This window comes from Stegodyphus dumicola, chromosome 12 (assembly GCF_044657685.1).
Source record: "Stegodyphus dumicola isolate Sdum_Otavi_A_Nest chromosome 12, ASM4465768v1".
NCBI classification, from domain to species: domain Eukaryota; kingdom Metazoa; phylum Arthropoda; class Arachnida; order Araneae; family Eresidae; genus Stegodyphus; species Stegodyphus dumicola.
This window is the reverse complement of record NC_140779.1, coordinates 38177250-38198041: the sequence shown is the minus strand read 5'-3', so window position 1 is coordinate 38198041 and position 20792 is coordinate 38177250. Positions and strand designations below refer to the sequence as shown.

The 20792-nt window shown below is 34.8% G+C and overlaps 1 protein-coding gene and 1 non-coding gene across 2 annotated transcripts in view; one reads left to right on the top strand and one right to left on the bottom strand.

Annotated features, from left to right (window-relative positions):
- Nucleotides 1–17883, top strand: part of LOC118194741 (glycine receptor subunit alpha-2-like) — a 149399-nt gene extending 131516 nt beyond the window's left edge. The window contains exons 7-8 of the mRNA XM_085827636.1: nt 7012–7358; nt 16119–17883. Of these exons, the coding sequence (XP_085683762.1) occupies nt 7012–7358; nt 16119–16310 (539 nt within the window). The 3' untranslated portion in view covers nt 16311–17883. The remainder of the gene's footprint in view (nt 1–7011; nt 7359–16118) is intronic.
- TRNAK-CUU (transfer RNA lysine (anticodon CUU)) lies at nt 1036–1108 on the bottom strand. The gene has a single exon. It is a non-coding gene; the product is annotated as a tRNA-Lys (tRNA).
- Nucleotides 17884–20792: the final 2909 nt, after the last annotated feature.

Here is a 20792-nt window from a genome sequence, read left to right as displayed (position 1 = left end):
CGATTCTACGACTCAAATTGTGCTGAATAGCCAAGTTTTGTAAAAATCGTTGAAACAGTTTTTACAAAAGAAGCTCTCAAAATTTTGCTCCTCAATGTTAATTGAACTTTGCATATATTTATTTAATATCTCTTTTTTTTATTAAACTTACTTGATTCCCTCTTTCACAGTTCGGAATTTGGATTCAGTCCAAGTAAACTTCGCAGCTATTGTACTTTTCAGTAATTTTTGTAAATTTTTCAAGAACATTTTTGAATTATAAAATTTTTAATTAGATGTATTGCTAGACATATCTGCAAAAAATTAGAGTTTTTTATTCAAAAATTTTCAGTATATACAGGAATTTACATTTCTAAAATTTGACATATTTTTTATCAGCGATAATAACGACAAACTTAGCTTACGCACTTTGTTAAAATTATTTGAAAAAAAAGAACGATGCACTGCACCATTTTTCTTTCCGCTCGTGCACAATGGAAGGAAGATAAGTTACCACAAATTAAGAATTTCGCGAATCGAATTAATCTTAGCGCAAACTGAAAAAAGTGCGCCAAGATAATTTTTTTAATTTCTCGATAAGTTCCTCACCAAATTTTATAAAATGCAGTATTAGAATCGTAGAATCGAAATATAGAAAGAAATCGATGTGTCATTTCAGAAAAAGTCCAATTTTGCGTCAGATTACCTATGTTAGAGCAAATTCTAATATAGTACATCCTAAGCCACGCTTTCGAAACAAGAGCAATGCAAATTAAAGGGCCGTTTCCACTGTGGTTTATTTGAGCTAACGAGGACAACTAACATAGCCGATTGATCTCCAAAACCAGTTTTTTTCCCCCATAGGGCAGCAAGTTGAAAAATCTGAAGGCTCAGGTGCGAAGCACATGGAGAACAGGCGCCTAGGCTAACACCTTCAGGAGCTACTCCGATTAACAGACAGCAACACTGCACTAGTTGAAGAAGGTAGATGGGTAAAATTGAAAAAAATAAGTTTTGAAAATAGCTGCGTGAATTTCCTGTATTCAAAAGTATAATCGCCCAACGTGGCGCTCGAATCCACGACCCCGAGATTAAGAGTTTCGTGCTCTACCGACTGAGCTAGCCGGGCGTCTCGAAAAAGCTGAACTGCAAGAATAGCGGAGCTAGTCGACACATGGAACTAACTCTCAGCTCAGATAAACCCCACTGGGAACGCCCCTTAAAAATTTCATGTACGGAAGATATAGAACTGTTACCTTTTTTGGGTTCAGAGTGTACATGTTAAAATCCTTTAAATGCCAAAAATGACACTTTTACAAAATTATTGTCTATTTCTTATTTACATTTCTGGAAAGTGCCCGGTGGGTTCCTAGAACACTAAAACAATCCAAAATTTCATGCAACTCAACTGGCACAGGGTAGATTTTTTGTGATAACTTAAAAATTTCATGGAAAAATACTGTATGCTTTAGCCAGAATACCACTGCCCGAACGGATCTTACTTTATCACATGACCATACTGCAAATAATGAGTTACGCGGTGACAGTTTTGTTAATTGCATGCTTACCTGCAGCCCAATAGGTGTAACAGCACCAAAAATTTTGCTATTCATAGAATAGGCACCATCAGGACAAACTGCTCTTGAACTCTCCAATCTCTCCCCCCCCATATCTGAGAGGAATGGACAAACCTGTCGGTAGTTTATCCATCTCATCACCGAGTACATTGTCCAAGTTACACTATAGGGAATAGACCTATATGTCACCCGCAAATCGAGGAAAAGTATACTTACAAATAACCAAATTTTACGTGGGGGGGGAGGAGGATAGCCTGCATCTTGCAAAAATTTTTAAACCCACAGAGAGGGTTTTTTTTGGGGGGGTGGTTGTTACTTATTTATACATTTTCTGTATTTGAATTTTCAATAAATATTTCTTCTTTCTTTGAAGATAAATTAACAAGCTCCTCTATAGACTTCAATTTTCCATTAATACATTCTATAACAACAAAATCAACGCGTGACCGCCCGTCACACTCAACATTCGAACCTTGCCTTATGGGGTTTCCCTTAGTTTGCATAACAAATTGTTTTAAGTTTGGTATCTTTCCTGAGCCTCTCATATTTCCCTCACACTTTCTCACCAAGATTCAAATTTAAATGCATAAAAGTGTAAAAACAGACAGTATAAAAATAGGCGAAACTAGAAGTTTATTCAGAGCGTGATTTCGCCACCCAGCGCACGTTACTATTTTGTCCTTGCTGCTGTTACGCTGAGTTGTTGATACATCTTTTAGCCGCTTATCCGCTATCGTCGGGTAAGTTATTGAGGCAGCCTAGTTAGCTCTAAACTAAATTGCTAGTCCAGCCTTACAATTCATCTTTGAAGTTATTGTTAAAATTATTCTTAAATTTCCACCGCAAATAGCTTGTGTTATTGTAAGCATGAAGTACGTGCATTTGTGTTAAGAGTTTGACGAGTAATAAAAGGTTTTCTTTTACCCTTCTTCTGTGCTAGTATTATTCACGTCTGTGCGAGAAGTCACTTAGGCCTTTCTCGTAAGATCACATCAACTACAAGATAGCAAAGAAGGTTAGATCTTACAGCTTGACATACAATAGGTTATGAGTCTGTCTTGGCCAGCGCGTTTACTATATCTCTTCCCAACTGAACGCTTCCGATCAACGCATATACTGGCACGACAAAGACTACCGGCGTCTACAAATAGGTAAAGAATTTATTAATTGCCTGCACTGCATTATCCCAAAGTCTGCAGTCCATCATGTCTTCATCCATGCATCCGAAATCTCTTCTACCCTGTTCATGGGTATAAAGCAGCAGTTATTGTTCACAGCGTCCATATTCGATAACGATCATAGCACATTACTTTTAAATTACTTACTGAGATTTGAATGTTTTCGTCTTTATATTATACACTGAAGTGACAAAAATCATGAGATAGCAATATGCAAATATACAGATGGCAGTAGTATTGCGTAGAAAATGAATAAATGCGAAGTGCTTTGGCAGGGCTTTCATTTGTGTTCAAGTTATTCATGTGAAGAGGCTTTGACCTGATTATGGCCGCACGACGAGAATTAACAGACTTTGAACGCGGAATGGTAGTTGGAGCTAGACGCATGGGTCATTCCATTTCGGATATCGTTAGGGAATTCAACATTCCGAGATCCACAGTGTCAAGAGTGTGCCGAGAGTATCTAATTTCAGGCATAACATCCCACCATGGACAGCGCAGTGGCCGACCACCTGCACTTAACGACCGAGACCAGCGACGTCTGCGTAGAGTTGTCAATGTTCACAGACAAGCAACACTGCGTCAAATAACCGCAGAAATCAATGTGGGACGTACGAGGGACGTGTCCGCTAGAACAGTGCGGCGAAATTTGTCTTCCTTGGGCTATGCCAGCAGAAGACCGACTCGAGTGCCTTTACTGACAGCACGACATCGCCTGCAGCGACTCTCGTGGGCTCGTGAGCATATCGGTTGGTCCGAACGAATGAAAAACCGTGGCTTGGTCAGATGAGTCACGATTTCATTTGGTAAGTGCTGATGGTAGGGTGCGAGTGTGGCGCAGACCCCACGAAGCCATGGACCCAAGTTGTCAACAAAGCACTGTTCAAGCTGATGGTGGTTCCATAATGGTCTGGGCTGTTTTTACATGGCATGGACTCGGTCCTCTGGTGCAACTGAACCGATCATTGACTGGAAATGGATACCTTCAGCTACTTGGAAATCACTTACAGCCATTCATGGACTTCACGTACTCAAACAACGATGGGATTTTTATGGATGACAATGCGCCATGTCACCGGCCACAACTGTTCGCGATTGGTTAGAAGAACATTCTGGACAATTCTAGCGAATGACCTAAATCTCCCGACATGAATCCCATGGAACATTTATGGGGCATCATCGAGAGGTCAGTTCGTGCCCAAAACCCTGCACTGTCAACACTTTCACAATTATGGACGTCTATAGAGGCAGCATGGCTCAATATTCCTGCAGGGGACTTCCAACGACTTGTTGAGTCCATGCCACGTCGAGTTTCTGCACTTCGCCGGGCAAAAAGAGATATCCCATGACTTTTGTCACTTCAGTGTAAGTAAGTACTACAGTTCAGTGTAAGTAAGTTGTGTTCAATTTTTTTTTATTAGAGCTGCAATTTTAAGACAGAGGTAAACGTTAAATATGAGGCTTAGGTAACTTATACCTATATTTGAACAATTATATGTTAATTTTTAGTGTTTGAAAAAATCCTATTTAATTCATAAAAACAAAAATTGTATTGTAGCCATATGTTGTACAAGCTTGTTGTGGACTATCAATACTATTAAAAATCTCTGCATATCTGTCTGTTTGTTTATGGCACTATTTCCTCCGGAACGGCGGGGAGTTGAATTCAGAGAGAGTTATCTCCGGATTCCAAAAATTCGTAGGTAGCCATTTCGACCATTCTTATTTTCACAATATTCATTAATTTAGACCATTCTTATCTTCACAATATTCATTATATTTCAGCCAAGATATTCATTAAAAACTCCGAAAACGCTAATTTCCCCCTTATTTTTCCGAGTGGCAACAGTCTCGCACGCTGGAGGCTGCCTTATTTCGAAAAGTGTTGCCACTGGTCGCTTTCAAATCGTTAATGAAAAATTGTTTGTTAATAAAAAAATCTGTAAGTTTTACAAAATATGAAATAAAAATAGCATTGCCAAACATTAAATATGTTATTATTATATAAGGTCATATTCTGACGTTGAAGAAAGATGCGATTTCATGTGACGTCATTGTTTATCGAAAATTTTCCGTTAGCGTAAGCATTTTAAATACTAAATAGCTGCTGTTGGCAACTGTTTTGTTTCAAATTAAGATACCTGACACAGTATGTTATTGCCATGTTACTTCTTTTATTGATATTGAGAAAAAGTTGTTATATTACGCTAAATTTAAATCATGACGTCATAAGTATACCTATTAAATTGAAGTGCCCAAAGTTTCTGTGTCCGGGTTTGACAACAAAAATATTATTTACAAATTGATTGCTGCTTGGAAAAAATGAACTGACTTCATTCATATTGAAATGTTTTTATTCGCTTTCTTTTCTGGTGTACATAGAACTCATAAATTTTGCTTTGGTCGCAGCTAGCAACTTTGTATACAGTACATGAAATTAATAGTTCGTTTTATTTTCAGTTTTTCATTGCATAGAATTTATAAATATTATTTAAAAAGAACAATTTTATTTAAAATTAGTTAAATATTTTAAACGTAATTAGAAGTTTTGTCTAATTTTGCTGCTATACAGATAACAGTTACTTCGCTTTAAATTCTAGCCATAATATGGTTAAAAAGTTTTAAGTTGGAGTTGAATGTGACGTTATATTATTCTGCTGTTTAAAATAAAACTTGTTGTTCAACAATGTAAAGATTGTTGAAATAGGTTTGATGCACAGAATTTATAAAAGGTCGAAACCCTTTCAGAATTTCCATAAGGTTAATTAAAGAGAAAACTTATGAATGGAATAGAAAATGGAGAAAAATCACGATTATTTCTTTAGTCTACTTAAAATTATTAATTTATCTTCAACATAATAAACATGAAAAACAGAAGATAAAAGTGTATTACATTTGATACGAAGTGAGATAACGCTTTATATCAAATGAAATATGATCATATCATATCAAAATCGCTAAGTAAGATAATACTTTTTGCAGCAAATTAGTTTCAACGAGAGGAAAGTAGTAAGTTGTAATCTTGTAGTTACTGTAGGAAGGAAATAAAAAAAATCATTTTTATCCTACATATTATTCTTCGAAAGCGTTTCAGACTTCGATCTGAAAGTCATGAAGTTCAGTGGTCATTGAAACCGCTTTTCAGATAGTGAATAAATTCCTAGACATTCTGGCCAAAGGAATCTAAGAGAAAAATCTGCATCAGAAGAACGTGTCTATTACCCTCGTCTTGAAAAAACTATGACGCGACTGCAAGACAGTTTGTTTTAAACTTTCAGCTTGCGACAGAAGCTCGAATAAGACGTTCTGCAGCTGCACGGAAGCTTTATGAGGTTGGATTTTATATGATAAAATCAATGATTTGTGTCTCACTTACTCCTTCTTCCAAACGCGTTCGTTTAAGATCGTGTTCTTGTCATGTTCAATAGAGCCAAGAGAAATGAAATCACGTACTGTTTACTGATAAGTCCAGTTATAACTTGCACTGTGATTCTAGATGTATTTTGATTTAGAAGCAGAGATGAAAATGCAAACTACTTTCCCTTGCTTATAAAAGATTCTGTTTCCAAGAAAGGAGTTATCTAATTTGGGATAAAATCATTAAAAATGGTCGCATCGAGCTGTATATTTGTTATAATAATTACAGCTGTTGTATTATAATTATAATTACAGCTGTTATACAATCTAGTTCTTTCTCCTTACTACTAATATTAAACTAAACTAAACTAAACACAGCGGCACAAACAGCCTTTAGAGAACCATGGTCCGTAGTGCTTTGATGTCTGCTTTCTAGACCGTGGGCTCCGGCGTGCTTGAGCATCTGGTGCCTGGACAAGTGGTTTGCTTATAACTACTAATATTATGGTTTAAAAATTACATTTATTTATCGATTGCGATTATTATGCATATGCAGAATCCTTGCTATCTAGATTATAGTTATAATTTGGAAGCATAAGAAGTAGGCTGTAACATCAGCTAAACTAATGATAACTAGATGCTATAAAAATAGTTACGTGGGACATGAAACTGCATATTAAATGTTAGCTTTGCAAACCTTTTTTTATTTTCTAAGTACCTCTAAAATTAAAAACTAAACTAAAATATTAAAGAAATAGAAATTTAATATACAGTTGTAGTATAATTTTTTTTATTTGCTTGCTATGTAGAGAAACAATTAATTAAAAAAAATTATCTTTTCAAGGGCTTAAAACATATTAGAAAGATGTATCCTTATTATGATTTCCATTTATTTTATGCGTTTTTTCTTTTAATTTCAGATGTCTCCGGCTATTTCTCTTGCGTAAATGCCTCATTTTCTCTCGAAAGACAGAATGGATACCAACTAGGCTATTCTTACACTGTAACTAGCTTCATTGTCGTGGTATCTTGGATTTCCTTCTGGCTACCAGTGACCGCAGTACCAGCACGAGTAACTCTTGGTGTAACTACATTACTCACCCTCTTGACCACTGCCAATTTTGTTCGCTCATCATTGCCACCTATTACGTATGTCACAGCCATTGATGTGTGGGTTGGAACTTGCACTGTTTTTGTGTTCGCAGCTCTCTTGTTGTTTCCAATTTCTCACTATTTCTCTCAAAAGAACCAAAAGCTTCGTTTGGAGGTAAGAAATATTAATATATCTAATATAACATCAGCAACTGCATTGTTTAACACAGTTTCGTTACTAGTTTCATATTGCTCATCAAAATTAAAGGACAATCCAAAAATATACTCATTAAATTTTTCAGCTAGTATCCAACAGTTAAATTATTTATGTTGCTTATCTTTAGCTAAACACATAATTAGACTGCGCATAAATTCGAGCATAAAATATGGCAATTAATAATGTGTTGTTGAATGGGCGCATGTTGGAATCAGGATGCGTAGCGCTGTTTAATTTAATATGGTCTCTGAAAGTGGCTAGTATTCATTAGTTACAATTCAAAGGTATAATTTAAATTAATAGTAAAATCTTCTATTAATTGGTAGATTTGAAGGGGGAAAGCAAATGCAAATGGAGGTCGAAATGTTTTGAGTACCCTTAAAAGCGTTATATCAAGAGCTTGAAACAGCTTTTAAGAGAGTGAATAAATTCCTAGACATTCTGGCCAAAGGAATCTAAGAGAAAAACCTGCATCCGAGGAACGTGTCTATTACTCTCGTCTTGAAAAAACTATGACGCGACTGCAAGACAGTTTGTTTTAAACTCTCAGCTTGCCACTGAAGCTCGAATAAGACGTTCTACAGCTGCACGAAAGCTTCATGAGGTTGGATTTTATATGATAAAATCAATGATTTGTGTCTCACTTACTCCTTCTTCCAAACGCGTTCGTTTAAGATCGTGTTCTTGTCATGTTCAATAGAGCCAAGAGAAATGAAATCACGTACTGTTTACTGATAAGTCCAGTTATAACCTGCACTGTGATTCTAGATGTATTTTGATTTAGAAGCAGAGATGAACATGCAAACTACTTGCTTATAAAAGATTCTGTTTCCAAGAAAGAGGTTACCTAATTTGGGATAAAATCATTAAAAATGGTCGCATCGAGCTGTATATCTATGATAGAGGTGCTGTAACCGGTACCAGATATGTGCAAGCTGCCTTGGGACCAGCGGCGCAGCTAAGATTTTCAGCGCTCGGAGACAACTGAAGATTTTACGTCCTTTTCTGTGGGACAAGAATGAAAAATATTTCGTTCTAAAATTTCGTAACTTGAATTTGGCGCCTCCTGAATGGCTACGTCCAAGAACAGATGCTTCCCCTTGTCCCATCCTAGCTACGCCACTGCTTGGAACCTCGTGCAAGACTGCTTAACCTTTTGCGGCATAGTGTTCCCGGTCTGGAAACACCTAAAAATTTTCTTCTGTATGCACAGAAAAATTGAATGAAAAAGGATATATAGCTTACTATAGGTTACTCTGAACCTTCTTTATTTGTAGTACATGGCAGCTCACCACAAATAAGTCCAAATATTTTAGCCATGTTTAGTTTCTTAAGTTTAGTTTACCCTCATTTTTCAAAGAAATCTTCCAGACTTTTTTAGGGTATAAAAGGAATTGTTTGAAAAGAAATTTCTATGTTATTTTTTGGCTGTATGCTAATATCCTTATTCTATATTAGTTTTAAATGTTTACCTTGAAATCTTGCCTAAAATCAAACGGCAAACCCTACATGTGCCCAGACCGGGCTCACCGATAATCTAGGACAACTGAGAGTCCGTATTCTTTGTTTCTCCGCATCCCATCGGTCAGTTCATTGACAACAAGGCTCGTTTCAGCACTCTTTTCGAAGCTCTATTCAATCAGTGTGCCCACTTTGGGCACAAAGAGATAAGTGCTATCTTCACAAAATTTTACTTGTGTACTCCTCTAGGCCTAATTAGACGACAGCCTACCCTTTTTTTTTTTTTTTTTTTTTTTTTTTTTTTTTTTTTTAATCAAAACTTCAACTTTAAAAGGTAGCGTGCCGGAAAGGGTTAAGTGCCCATGTAAGGCTGTTGGCTCATAATTTATGCTAGGTTGATTTTTTTAGTTCCTCAACCTATATAATTTTAATGTTCCTTTTTATATAATTCGGTTAGAATCTGATGTTGGGCAGGTGTTTTCCTGAGGAAACAGTACATTTTGTAATAACTTGTTTTATACCTTATGGGTCAAGCCGAGATTCAATTTTCTGTATTTAAATATTAAAATGTTAGAACAACTACCACATAAGATGCTACTATGACAGCTTCATGCGTATGACCATGTCGCTGGTATTTATAACACTGCATGGATCCTTATTTATGTCTATAACTTTCATTTGGAGTTTACGGTTTCATTTGTTTTGATTAATTTCTACAAAGTAAGCGAGGATTTTCTACGTAACAGAAGGGATACTTTCGTGAAGGTCTTTATGAAAGAAACTAGCTCATATTCACGTTCCGTATGAAGAAGACCACACCATGCAGCTAGCCCGTCCACAGGTTTTAAACCTGGGTCGAACTATGCACTTCAGCGAATTTATCGGCCAGATTTTGGTGAGCCGATTGTTGATTTAAAAAAAAAATCATAAGTAAGTTTCGGTATGAAAACTGGGATATTCACAATTTGTGCAGAGCACATGCACGTAAACTGCTGGGCATTAATGACTGGAAAGCCAGCTTCCCTTAGTTCCCTGATTATTTCATTGGGGTCCGTATTATAGAATAATTTTTTTAATTACCCCTTTCATTGTTTTCTCTTCTTTACGTTTACATAAACGTAGAATGGCACTTTTCATTTTAAAATGCGTTGCTGCTTTGCTAAAATCTTCTATGGAACAGACTTTAATTATCAGCAAATCTGATTTCTGATTGCCATAAGTCTTGTTGATTACAAGAGCTAAAATTTATTTTCTAATTTTAATCAATTTAGGGGTGACTCAGATAAAACAACAGGTGAAATTTTATCTTTTGGGGTTTTAAGACTAACAAAACAAATGATAATATATTGGATGATTGGCTTAATTGAAATGGAGGATTCAGTATTTTTATATGAATCTTGATCTACGCTGTCAATATAATAACAAAAATGTGTGTATATATTTGAATGTTCAACTGAATCAGAGCGCAGGCTATTTCACAAAAGTTTAGTGGTTGCTTCTGGGTTAGATTTATTTGAAATGGAAAAGCACACCAGGGCTATCTGTGAAAGAGGAGTGTAACAGCTTTAAATAATATTAAAATCTTGTAGTTTAAATAATTTAAATAGATGAACATTAAGGTATTTGTGAATGGCAATATTTGAAACCAGACTCGAGTGCCTCGTGCGACTCTCGCACGAAGAATATAATTTATTTTTAAATGATAGAATATGTTTTTTCTTCTTGTTTGTATGTCGCCATTTTTTTTTTTTTTTTTTTTTTTTTGAGTGTTAAATAAAAGTTATTGCTGTGTTCCATCATTGGAGTTGCTTCATATCGCCAAAGAAGCATCACAGTCATAATTATTTTGGAGGCACCGACCGAGATCGAATAATCGTGCGTATTTTTATTTTATTAGTTCATCACTGAACATAATATTAGTGATACCAGATTTTTACTTCCTGTTAATATTGAATTGCTTTATTTTATTAGTTCATCACTGAACGTAATATTAGTGATACCAGATTATTACTTCCTGTTGATATTAAATTGCCTTATTTTATTAGTTCATCACTGAACATAATATTAGCGATACCAGGTTATTACTTCCTGATGATATTGAATTGCCTTATTTTATTAGTTCATCACTGAACGTAATATTAGTGATATCAGGTTATTACTTCCTGTTAACACTGAACTGCCTTATTTTATTAGTTTATCACTTGAACGTAAACTTAGTGATACCATTTTAATGCCATTTCTACTAGAGCTCGAAGCAAAAGAAAAATAGCTGAAGAGCAGATCTTGGAACCGATGAAGGAAGAAAATAAAGCATCCAGAGATGTATTTGAAGAAGAAGTTAAATCACCAGAATTAAAAGAGGAAGACGTTCACGAAAATTTGAAAAACGATAAAGAAATTAATATTGAGAAACATTTTGCAATGCAGAGTTATCATCATCTTTTGGCTTTTGATTTAATATCAAAGCCGCTACTAATAGACGAAGAAAACAATTGTCGAAAGCAAATGACAAATGAATATTATCCGAAAGGCTCAGATGAACCGAGGAAAAGCTTTGCTGTGAATTATAGCCGAGGAACTGGTCCACCATGGAAGAGATCTAGGCGCCGTCAAGAAAAAAAAAGAAGACTAATTTGAACACTGTCCATTTTCTTCCTATTTTTAAATGTGGTGTAAAAATATTTGTTTAAAATTTAAAATTTTCGGCCTGAAAATTTGGAAACTTATGAGAGAAGTTATCTTTTCTCTTTAAGCAATTGAGCAAGCTGAACTTATAAACTTTCGAAATTTACAGAAATGTTCCCTTCGGTAAAAGTCTCTCCGTTGGGGGAGAGGTTGTAACAGCTTTAAATAATATTAAAATCTTGTAGTTTAAATAATTTAAATAGATGAACATTAAGGTATTTGTGAATGGCAATATTTGAAACCAGACTCGAGTGCCTCGTGCGACTCTCGCACGAAGAATATAATTTATTTTTAAATGATAGAATATGTTTTCTCTTCTTGTTTGTATGTCGCCATTTTTTTTAGTGTTAAATAAAAGTTATTGCTGTGTTCCATCATTGGAGTTGCTTCATATCGCCAAAGAAGCATCACAGGAGGAATACCTTCAGGAAGTGCTTTCGAAGGAAAACCAGTTCCTGTTGACGTTAATCATGGAGAAAACCAAGTATGTGCAGTCAGTTCGTTCACTGATTTCGAACTTAGGACGAACTTGCCAATGCTCAGAAGTCTTCAACCGCTCGGTCACTGGTGGGGCAAGGTTCTCTCTGAGAATTCCCATTTACAAGAAGTCGCTATTATTAAAAGGAACATGGCAGTTTGGATTTGATCAGTGTGGCTGCACTGAAAATGCATATTTGGAAAATTCATGGTCGTAGTATATCCTTTCATTTTTTTCCCTAAAGTTTTCTAAATTGGATTCAGAGTTTTGAGAATTTGAGACAAGTTTTTCTTTGCTTTCACAAAGTTTTTCGTAACACTTAGCAATATCATTAAGTATAAACGTTACTTCCGCGGGAAATGTAGGTCAATAAAAACAAGACATAGAATAAATATTAATTGGAAAATGTATCCACATCCGATGAACAAACGCACCTCGACACACATACCATAAAAAACATTGTTAATGAAAGTTGATAAAATAGCAGATTCTGTTCATGAACTTTTGACTCTTATTTTAGACACTTTTGAAAGTTTAATCACTCATTCGATCACGAAAGATGTATGCATCGTTTTAGCAATGAACGTGCCAAGCAGCATGTGCATTCGTGCAATGAATCTTTTTAAAATATTGTAACAAATATACAAAACAAGAACATTTATTTAAGCATCGTCATACAACATTCCATCGCAATTCAATATACAAAATCCCAAACTGACTCCTGGAATTTAAAATCTTCGAAACAAAATGTCGTTTCACTGTTGGCACTGAATCACAAAAAAGTGAAAGGGCACGTGACTTGTTGACCTGTTAAATCATTAAATATATTTTTACGTTTTTTCCTTCTTTATTACGTTACGGTCGTTACGGGGTTCGTGCGGATTTGGAGTGAATAACGACGACACTCGATGAAGTATCGAAATATACTTTATTGGCCAGCATTATACAAAACAGCTCCAATAACACGTTTACACAGTCGTCGAAGAACTACAATAAAACATGCTGACGCGATCAGCGACACACCCTTCGCACTATCATGTTATAACGGTGGAGACAGCTTCACGGCAAAGCACCAGAGTGCAGCTCCCGACTCTGCCTGGTCGCTCTCGGAGCTCTACGTACTCTCGAGACTTTAGCAATAACGTAATACATAACAATTTTAAATTATATACATTAAACCTTCAGAATGAATTTTAGTCTCAGTCTTTCTATAAAGTCTTATTCGTGTCAAATACTTTTCCACTTCAGTTCTCAGATGTATTTCTGTTTTGCCCATCACAGTCTGAAGATTCTGTACTTTTTGACTTTTCATCCACAGGGAGATCTGAAAAATTTTGTTCACCACTCTGAAATTTGTTAGCATCATGTGTACAGTTTACCTCGATACTTTTAGCAAATGGTTTATGCTTATTTACTTCTATTTCCTGAAAGCCAGTTCCGGTGTTTGCACCAGGGTCTCGAATAGAGTCCGATCCTTTACAAGCAGAAGTATCCAGGTTTAGAATCAAATCTTTGTCTGCAAAACCTGCACTATGAGGCACACACTCAGTTTGTGAGGAGAGTGAATTTTCTTGAAATACTGGAACATACTCTCTCGACGATGCACTAACCGCGATACACTAAGAGACTCTTTCGGTGCACCCAACGACCCACTCGGCACTCGCTGACCGACTGTCAAATCGATGGACTCTCTAACTAAGCACAGACTGACTAACTCTCCGCATCTAACTTTCAGGCCTTCATTACTCAACAACTAATGTCTTTTTTTGGAAAGTTTCCTCATAGTTAAGCTCAAATAAAGTGATGCTTTAGTGACATTTTAGTTCATGTCACATATATTAGCTCAGGCCAAAGGGTTACGTAAATTAGGAACACGTGAAGAAGAACTTCGAAGCTAAATCCACGAAAATTCATACTTGGTGGACTGAATGTCCGCCGTTGCTTCTCCGAAGAATTTAGGAACTAGTCCTACATTTGTTAGAAGCCGCATTGTTGTCCACTGCCGTTCGAGTTCGCTTGTAGCGTTATATTTGAGTTTCATTAACCAATCTGATTTTAATTTGCATCTTTCCTATAGCTCTATTTTCATTCACATTCTGTTGTTGTTGTTGTGACTTATCTCATTTGTCTAACAGTAATATCAGAACAAGCCCACGAAATCATTTTGGTAAGGAATGCAAGATTGCGCATGTCGTTGGCAAGAGCCTCGAGCACCATACATCGTGACAGTAGGACTTTGCTCAGTTCCACCCCAATTTTTGATAGAAAGCACCCCGGGAGATGGGTCCGAATGTCTCCTCCTCTTCCCCTTCCACCAACCTCTCGAGAGGTCTTCTCTGAGATTTGAACCAGGGCCCTTCGGTACAGCAATCAGAGTTGCTAATCACTACCCCGATGGGGCTGCTTGTCACATTCTCGCTCATTCAAGGGATTATACAGATTAGTAGAAAACAGTTTAATATAAAGAATAGTTCGCTAACTATGAGAGTTTGAATTAACGTTCATTGACTACCGGTCAGCAAGACACTTGGAAAATAGCCGCTGCTTCGCGTAGGTATATTTGGTAGGTAAGATCAGATTTTGAGTAGCTGTTGGTCGATCCGTGATTTGAGCCTCTATTAGGAAGTAATTAAATATTCTACTTACAAGACAGTTAAAGGCCAATTTTGTGTTCACATCCAAGTCCAGATGATTGGTGACTACATCCAGGTCCAGATGATTGATGATGTTGCAGTTCTCGTATTTAGTTTACTCTAATATATGTGGTGAGGTGAAGTAAACTTGATTTAAACTGAATCATTGAGTATGTTTGTTTACTGATAGTGGTTCAGCTAGTAGTGAAAGTTAACTTTAGTGTAATACCCATTTGCATTTGACTTGTTTAGATTTAGATTTAGCCCTATATTGACGTTACATGCTAAGATTCCTTAAATAATTCTTTGAGAGGAATAGCTATGTGTATTGTTTGAGAGAAATTTGTTCTTGGTATCTAAAAACACCACTCACCTAATTTGCTAACATTATTTTAGAGAATTTATTCTGTGCTGCATGCATTGACTTTGCATGTGTTACGTAACTCAGCAGGAGTAGAAAAATAAAACGTAATTAAATTTTTCATCTGTTTTTAGGCGCAAGTTGATTTTTGTCAGGATATAACTTGGGGAGGAAATAGTTCTGCATAAATTACCATTAAATAGGTATATTTATAAAAATAATTCAGTTACATAGTTAAAAGGTTTTATTTCAAGAAGATGAAAAGAAGAGTTTTATTATAGAAGTAATATTTATAATTTATCTTTTTGTGGAAATAAATGACTTTTTTTATTAGGAAAACTTTTAAAGAGGTTACTTTATTACTCAGGTGTAAGTTTTTCTCCATCCACACTTCCATAAATATCTTTCTAATGTCAGTACGTTTTGTAAAAGACTTGTAAATTGTTTTGTAAAATAAATGATTCTATAAAAATGGCAAAATGTTTATAAAGAATGACAGATTTATGATTTATATTTGTATCAGTTTTAAAATATTTTTAGAGCAGAGCAAAGAATTATTCCAGAGAAATTGGAAAAAGGATTGTTCCAGAGAAAGACAATTCGAAATTTAAGAATTTATGCATTTACACGATAAAAAAGACGAATAAATAAAAGCACTTGTGATTATAGTGAATTCGAAAGGAAAAAAAACTCGAATAAATATTATCTTTTCAATATTAGGTAAAATGGCATCCTCTTCAAATCCTTGTCCTATTATGCCTTTTTCTTTAGAAAAAATTTATCGACCACTAGATTTCTTGAAGCTAGGAAGCACGAGAAATAAACATCATCCTTGCCAATATTTGTCCTATAAACCTTCCTGTGCTGAGATTTACAGCGCAAGATAGTTCCAGTGCTAACGCTTGCCACTTAGTTGGATGTGCTAACATTTACACCATGGGAGTCCTCATGTATAAATATATTATTATTTTTTTTTAATTTAGAAGTAGGCATCTAATGGTGTCTATTCAGAATTTTATTTATTTAATGTATAAATTTTTAAATTGCTTTTATTATTTATGAAATCTTTTTAAGTTAAAAATAATGTACATTTTTTACAGAGAAATAAAATATATCCTGTCGATGTGAGATGCAAATTTTGCAGCAATCGTAAAGTGTTCAATTCTGTTCAAGAATCCGAGAAGCAAGGTTTCGACATTGATGGATTTTGTAGAAAATTATTTCCATTTTTCTTTATTATATTTAATATTAGTTATTGGTCTTATTATGTACCTAAAAGTAATGAATTGTGAATTTATACATCTGATGCAAAAGATCTCAACAAACGCTTTGGATAAACTGTGAGAACATACATAAAATTCATAGAAAATTGAATGTTAAATTGTGCATTTATCTGCTAAGAATTATGTCCTATTTATTAAAATAACTAATAAATGATAGATAGGTATATTAATATAAACCTATTGATACCATGATTTAAATATTTGTATATAAACACACATATTGATAAAAAAAATTAAACAAAGGCATTTAAGATATTTTCTGTCATCGGTAAAAGTATGTAACTAATGATTCGGGCTATGAATGCATAATTTTTTATTTAATTTTTTCTTTATATATTATTAAACGCAAATTTAACCATCGATATAAACGTACTACTTATCTTTAGCCATCAACAAATCATAGATCTGCTATTGTCATCTATGAAACAAATAGCATTTATTAACTGATAGTTTCACAAGATGGTCAATGAAAATACAGATCCAATGCACAAATTCTTAATGTAGATATTGAAGTAAAATAGAATTGGCTATCTGAGATTGAAATTTGCTCATTTGATCTTCTGAGGTTAAATGAAAATGAAGCTTTTAAGAGGATTTCTTACTTAGCAATATATTATTTATGTTAGAATCATTTTTGACACTAAGATGTCGAAATTCTTGATTATAAAGATCGCTGCATAACGGCAGGGGGCGGTACGTTCACCCTGGGATACCGCCAAACAAGAATGATTTCCTTTCGCTGTGTTAATTACGATAGCAACCCAAAACCCTTTCTGCATAGCCGCGGTGCCCCAATAAGACACTTTCATAAGAGTTGCTTTTTCAAGTTAAAAATTGTCCTTCATAAGGGTGCTGCACCTTTTCTACCATATGAAGAGATCCGAATCTTCACGTTCTAAATGTAGTGTACTTAAGACTTCTGCAATAGGCGGCATAGCAAAAATGCCATAATTAAGCATATGCAAGTAATTATCCAAAAGCATTTTACAGAAAAGTGATTATTTCTGAAATAGGAGGGGATTCTAACCTAGAAATGGTTTGAAGAATTTTAAAGTACAAATTACAATTCCTGATTTAAAACAATTATTTAAAATTTGATTACAAAATTTTGCTTTGCTTCGTTAATTGTGTTTTACTTTTTTGGTACCTGTAATGTCATAATTTTTAAACAGAAGCGCAATTTCCCCCTTTTAATATTCTGGCAATGCAAAATATATACTACTTGTAGTAGTTCTTGATGATATCATTAGAAATGCCCAATTATTTTTGTTTTAACACATATTTTGAAGACTTTTTTTATTTAATCTCGCATAATAATTACATTTTAGACAGCTACAAGTATTTAAGGTAACAATAGCATGCTGTAGGGAAAATATATTAGAACTACGCCATAATAAACAGAGATATCAAACCGCAACCATTCCCCTTTTTTTTATCGTATTCTGAAATATAAAATTGTAAAATTTTACATTTTTTTATTATTATTTTTATGAACTGCTAAGCAATTGAAAGAATCCATTTACTTATTTTTGTACACATTTACGGATTGACTAATAATTAAAAATGTAAATAAATTTATGTGATGAAATTGTTTGATTGTATTATTCTTACAATGTAAAGAACTAGACACTGCCATGACAAACGACACATGTGCCATTTATATCTACACCCATTCATGCATTCTTCCACCCTTTCATCGTTTCAGCTATGAGTAAAAAGCTGATTTATATTTATATAAAAAATTAAATGCTGGTTATCGTTGTTAAAAGGTTTTTACAAACTAAATAATATTTGAATAATATAGAATGCAAGCTCTTATTGGCTTAATCCCAACCTTCCTCATTTAAACATTTTAGCAATCTACTTGCGACATTCAACTGACTTTTGCATTTTTTGGCAAGTACTTTAGAGCTATAAATTTCTATTTGTCTTATAAGGTATTTCTCCCGCCTTCTTAACGTGGCTTCGTGGCGTAGTGGTCAGCACTCTCGAAGCGAATTTGAGATGTCCGTGGTTGGAGTCCCGGCGAAGACACTGTTCATTTTTCATCTCTCCTGCTTTCGAAAAATACCTAATGTCTCTACGGTGGCGCCCGAGCTAAAGGGTGGGGAAGGATGATTCTTTACCATCAGGATTTGGCGATTGGGTTCCCTAAATCCCCAGTCGCCCTTTAAAAGGGGGAGTATATAAGGTATTTCTCCCGCCTTCTTAGCATGCCTTCGTGGTGTAGTGGTTAGCACTCTCGACGCGTATTCTAGAGGTTCGTGTTCGAGTGCCAGTGAGGACATTGCTAATTTTTCATCTCTCCTGCTCCTGCATTTCTCCTGCTTATGTAACCATATCATGTACAATATGTACATTTCGTGAACAGGCTCTATATCCGACAACGTCAAAAAAAATGCTTTTGTATTCAAGTCTGTTGATCATGATAGTCCTTCCACCAGTCATCGTCTGACTGTCCGCATTTCTTAGAACTGTTTGGAAGAAAAAAACTGAGTGTTTCATTTATTTTAATTGTAAATCTCCATCTGCCCATTTCTGTATGCATATTAAGGAAGATCAGACTTTTTTAATTTTAATATTGTGAGAATTTATATTGGATATAATAGCAGTAATTTTAATATTTGCTATTTTTTCCTTTTAGTATTTCTTCCAAATCTGAATTTTTAATATCAGGTTGGACCTTTGAAGCTGAAATATATAAATGATTTGTTTTAACTTAAAGCTTCAATAAGCAGCATTTCTGCTTTATCCTTCTACCCTATTTGAAAAAAACTTTTAAACGTGTTGAAATTATCAGAATTTACATAATATAAAAAGTATCGTCTAAATTAAGTTGATCTTTCAAACTACGTACGTACTTTCGTACTGTGATCTTAGAAAATTTTCAGTGAGAAGTATAATTTCTCCGCAGAGTTTCCCAAAGTGATTTAAAATTCTTTTCTTAGGAAATTGTTAAAAATTGTTTCGAATATGTGAGTGGTGTTCTTTTTTTTTTTTTTTTTTTCCTTTAAGTTCGGACCTTGAATTTGGGGCTCTGGCTGGAATTACAATTTCCTTCTAAAGCTAAGAGATAGTTCAGCCATTCGGCTGAGTTTAAGCCCTGAATATATGGTACGATGTACTACTTTAAAAAACGACAGATACAAAAAGCATTCTTTTTTTTTCACCACAGGTAATGAAAAAAGATAAATCGATTAAAGCGCCACTATGGAATAGAAAAAGTATTGGAAACAGTGTCAGAGTATGGAAGGAAATTTAACCTAGAAGTGTAACTTTGAAAACAAAGGTGGAAGAGTCCAACACTTTCTGACCTCGATGCCCTGCCGATATCTAGCTGTCAAACAGAATGCAACAGGAGAAAAGTTTTCCGCTAAATTCCGCGATTCGATAACAATCTGACAAAAAAGTAAGACTATGTACAAGCGAAATTTTCTTTCTCCGTATTTAGTTACATCGGTCAAAAAGTCTACAGGAACTCTGCAATGGGAAGTCACTAATGTTACGCGTGCACGACCAGAGTGATCACTTTTAATAAATTCGTTGAACAAAACACCTTTGACATGCGGGTGGAGGCTTTCCTTTCCTTAAAAGTCTCCACCTTCGTCCAATGTTTATTCCCCAGGGAAAGACAGGCATGCATCCAAAAGTTAAGGCATATTTATTTCAATACAACTCCAATAAAAAATTAAGACGAAAACGTAGCGTTGGACAATCAACGATTTCAGACATTAAAAGGAGCAAACATACATTTTTAAACTTCGTGTCAGTGCTTGCAAACGAAGATGGAAGTTTTTTAAGAAATCAGTGAAAGCAGTAACAACCAAAAATATAGAAGATGTTCGTTTTCTTTTGAAACAACGTTCTATGGTTTTTGAAACAACGTTCTGTGGGAAAACGAATTTCGGGTCGGATTCTTTGTGAAAAAGCTAAAATCTTAGCTCAGAAGCTTGGCTGGTCATTCCTTAAAGCATGTAGCGGCTAGCTAAGAAATTTTAAGTGCAGGCACCAACATTTGTAAGTACTGTACAGTACGCTATCTAACATATACGTAGAAGTGTACTTTTCATTTTAACTAATTAAAACCTCTCTTTCTTCAAAAGTAGTTTTTTTTCTCTCAATTTCTATATGCAGTACATACAGTAATTAATAAATGTGTACGTAGACCCTTTCTTCGGCAAAAATCCAATTATCCGAATGGAGTCCGGCCCCAATTGATACGGATAATTGGAGTTTCACTGTATTTAAAAAATGTAAAAGTATGGTGTACGCTGACGTTAATTCCTAAAACTATGCTAGGAGGAAAAACATTGTTCAAAATGTCATATTAATCTACGAAATATGCTGCTATGCAGGTCTTAAAAATTTTGCGATTTTTATTGTTGAACATCATGAGACATAAGTGCGAAGAAAACGATGCTTAATAATAAAACTAGAAAGACAAAAAAAAATTATAGTAATTTAAAAAATATGAAAACTTTCAGATTTTAT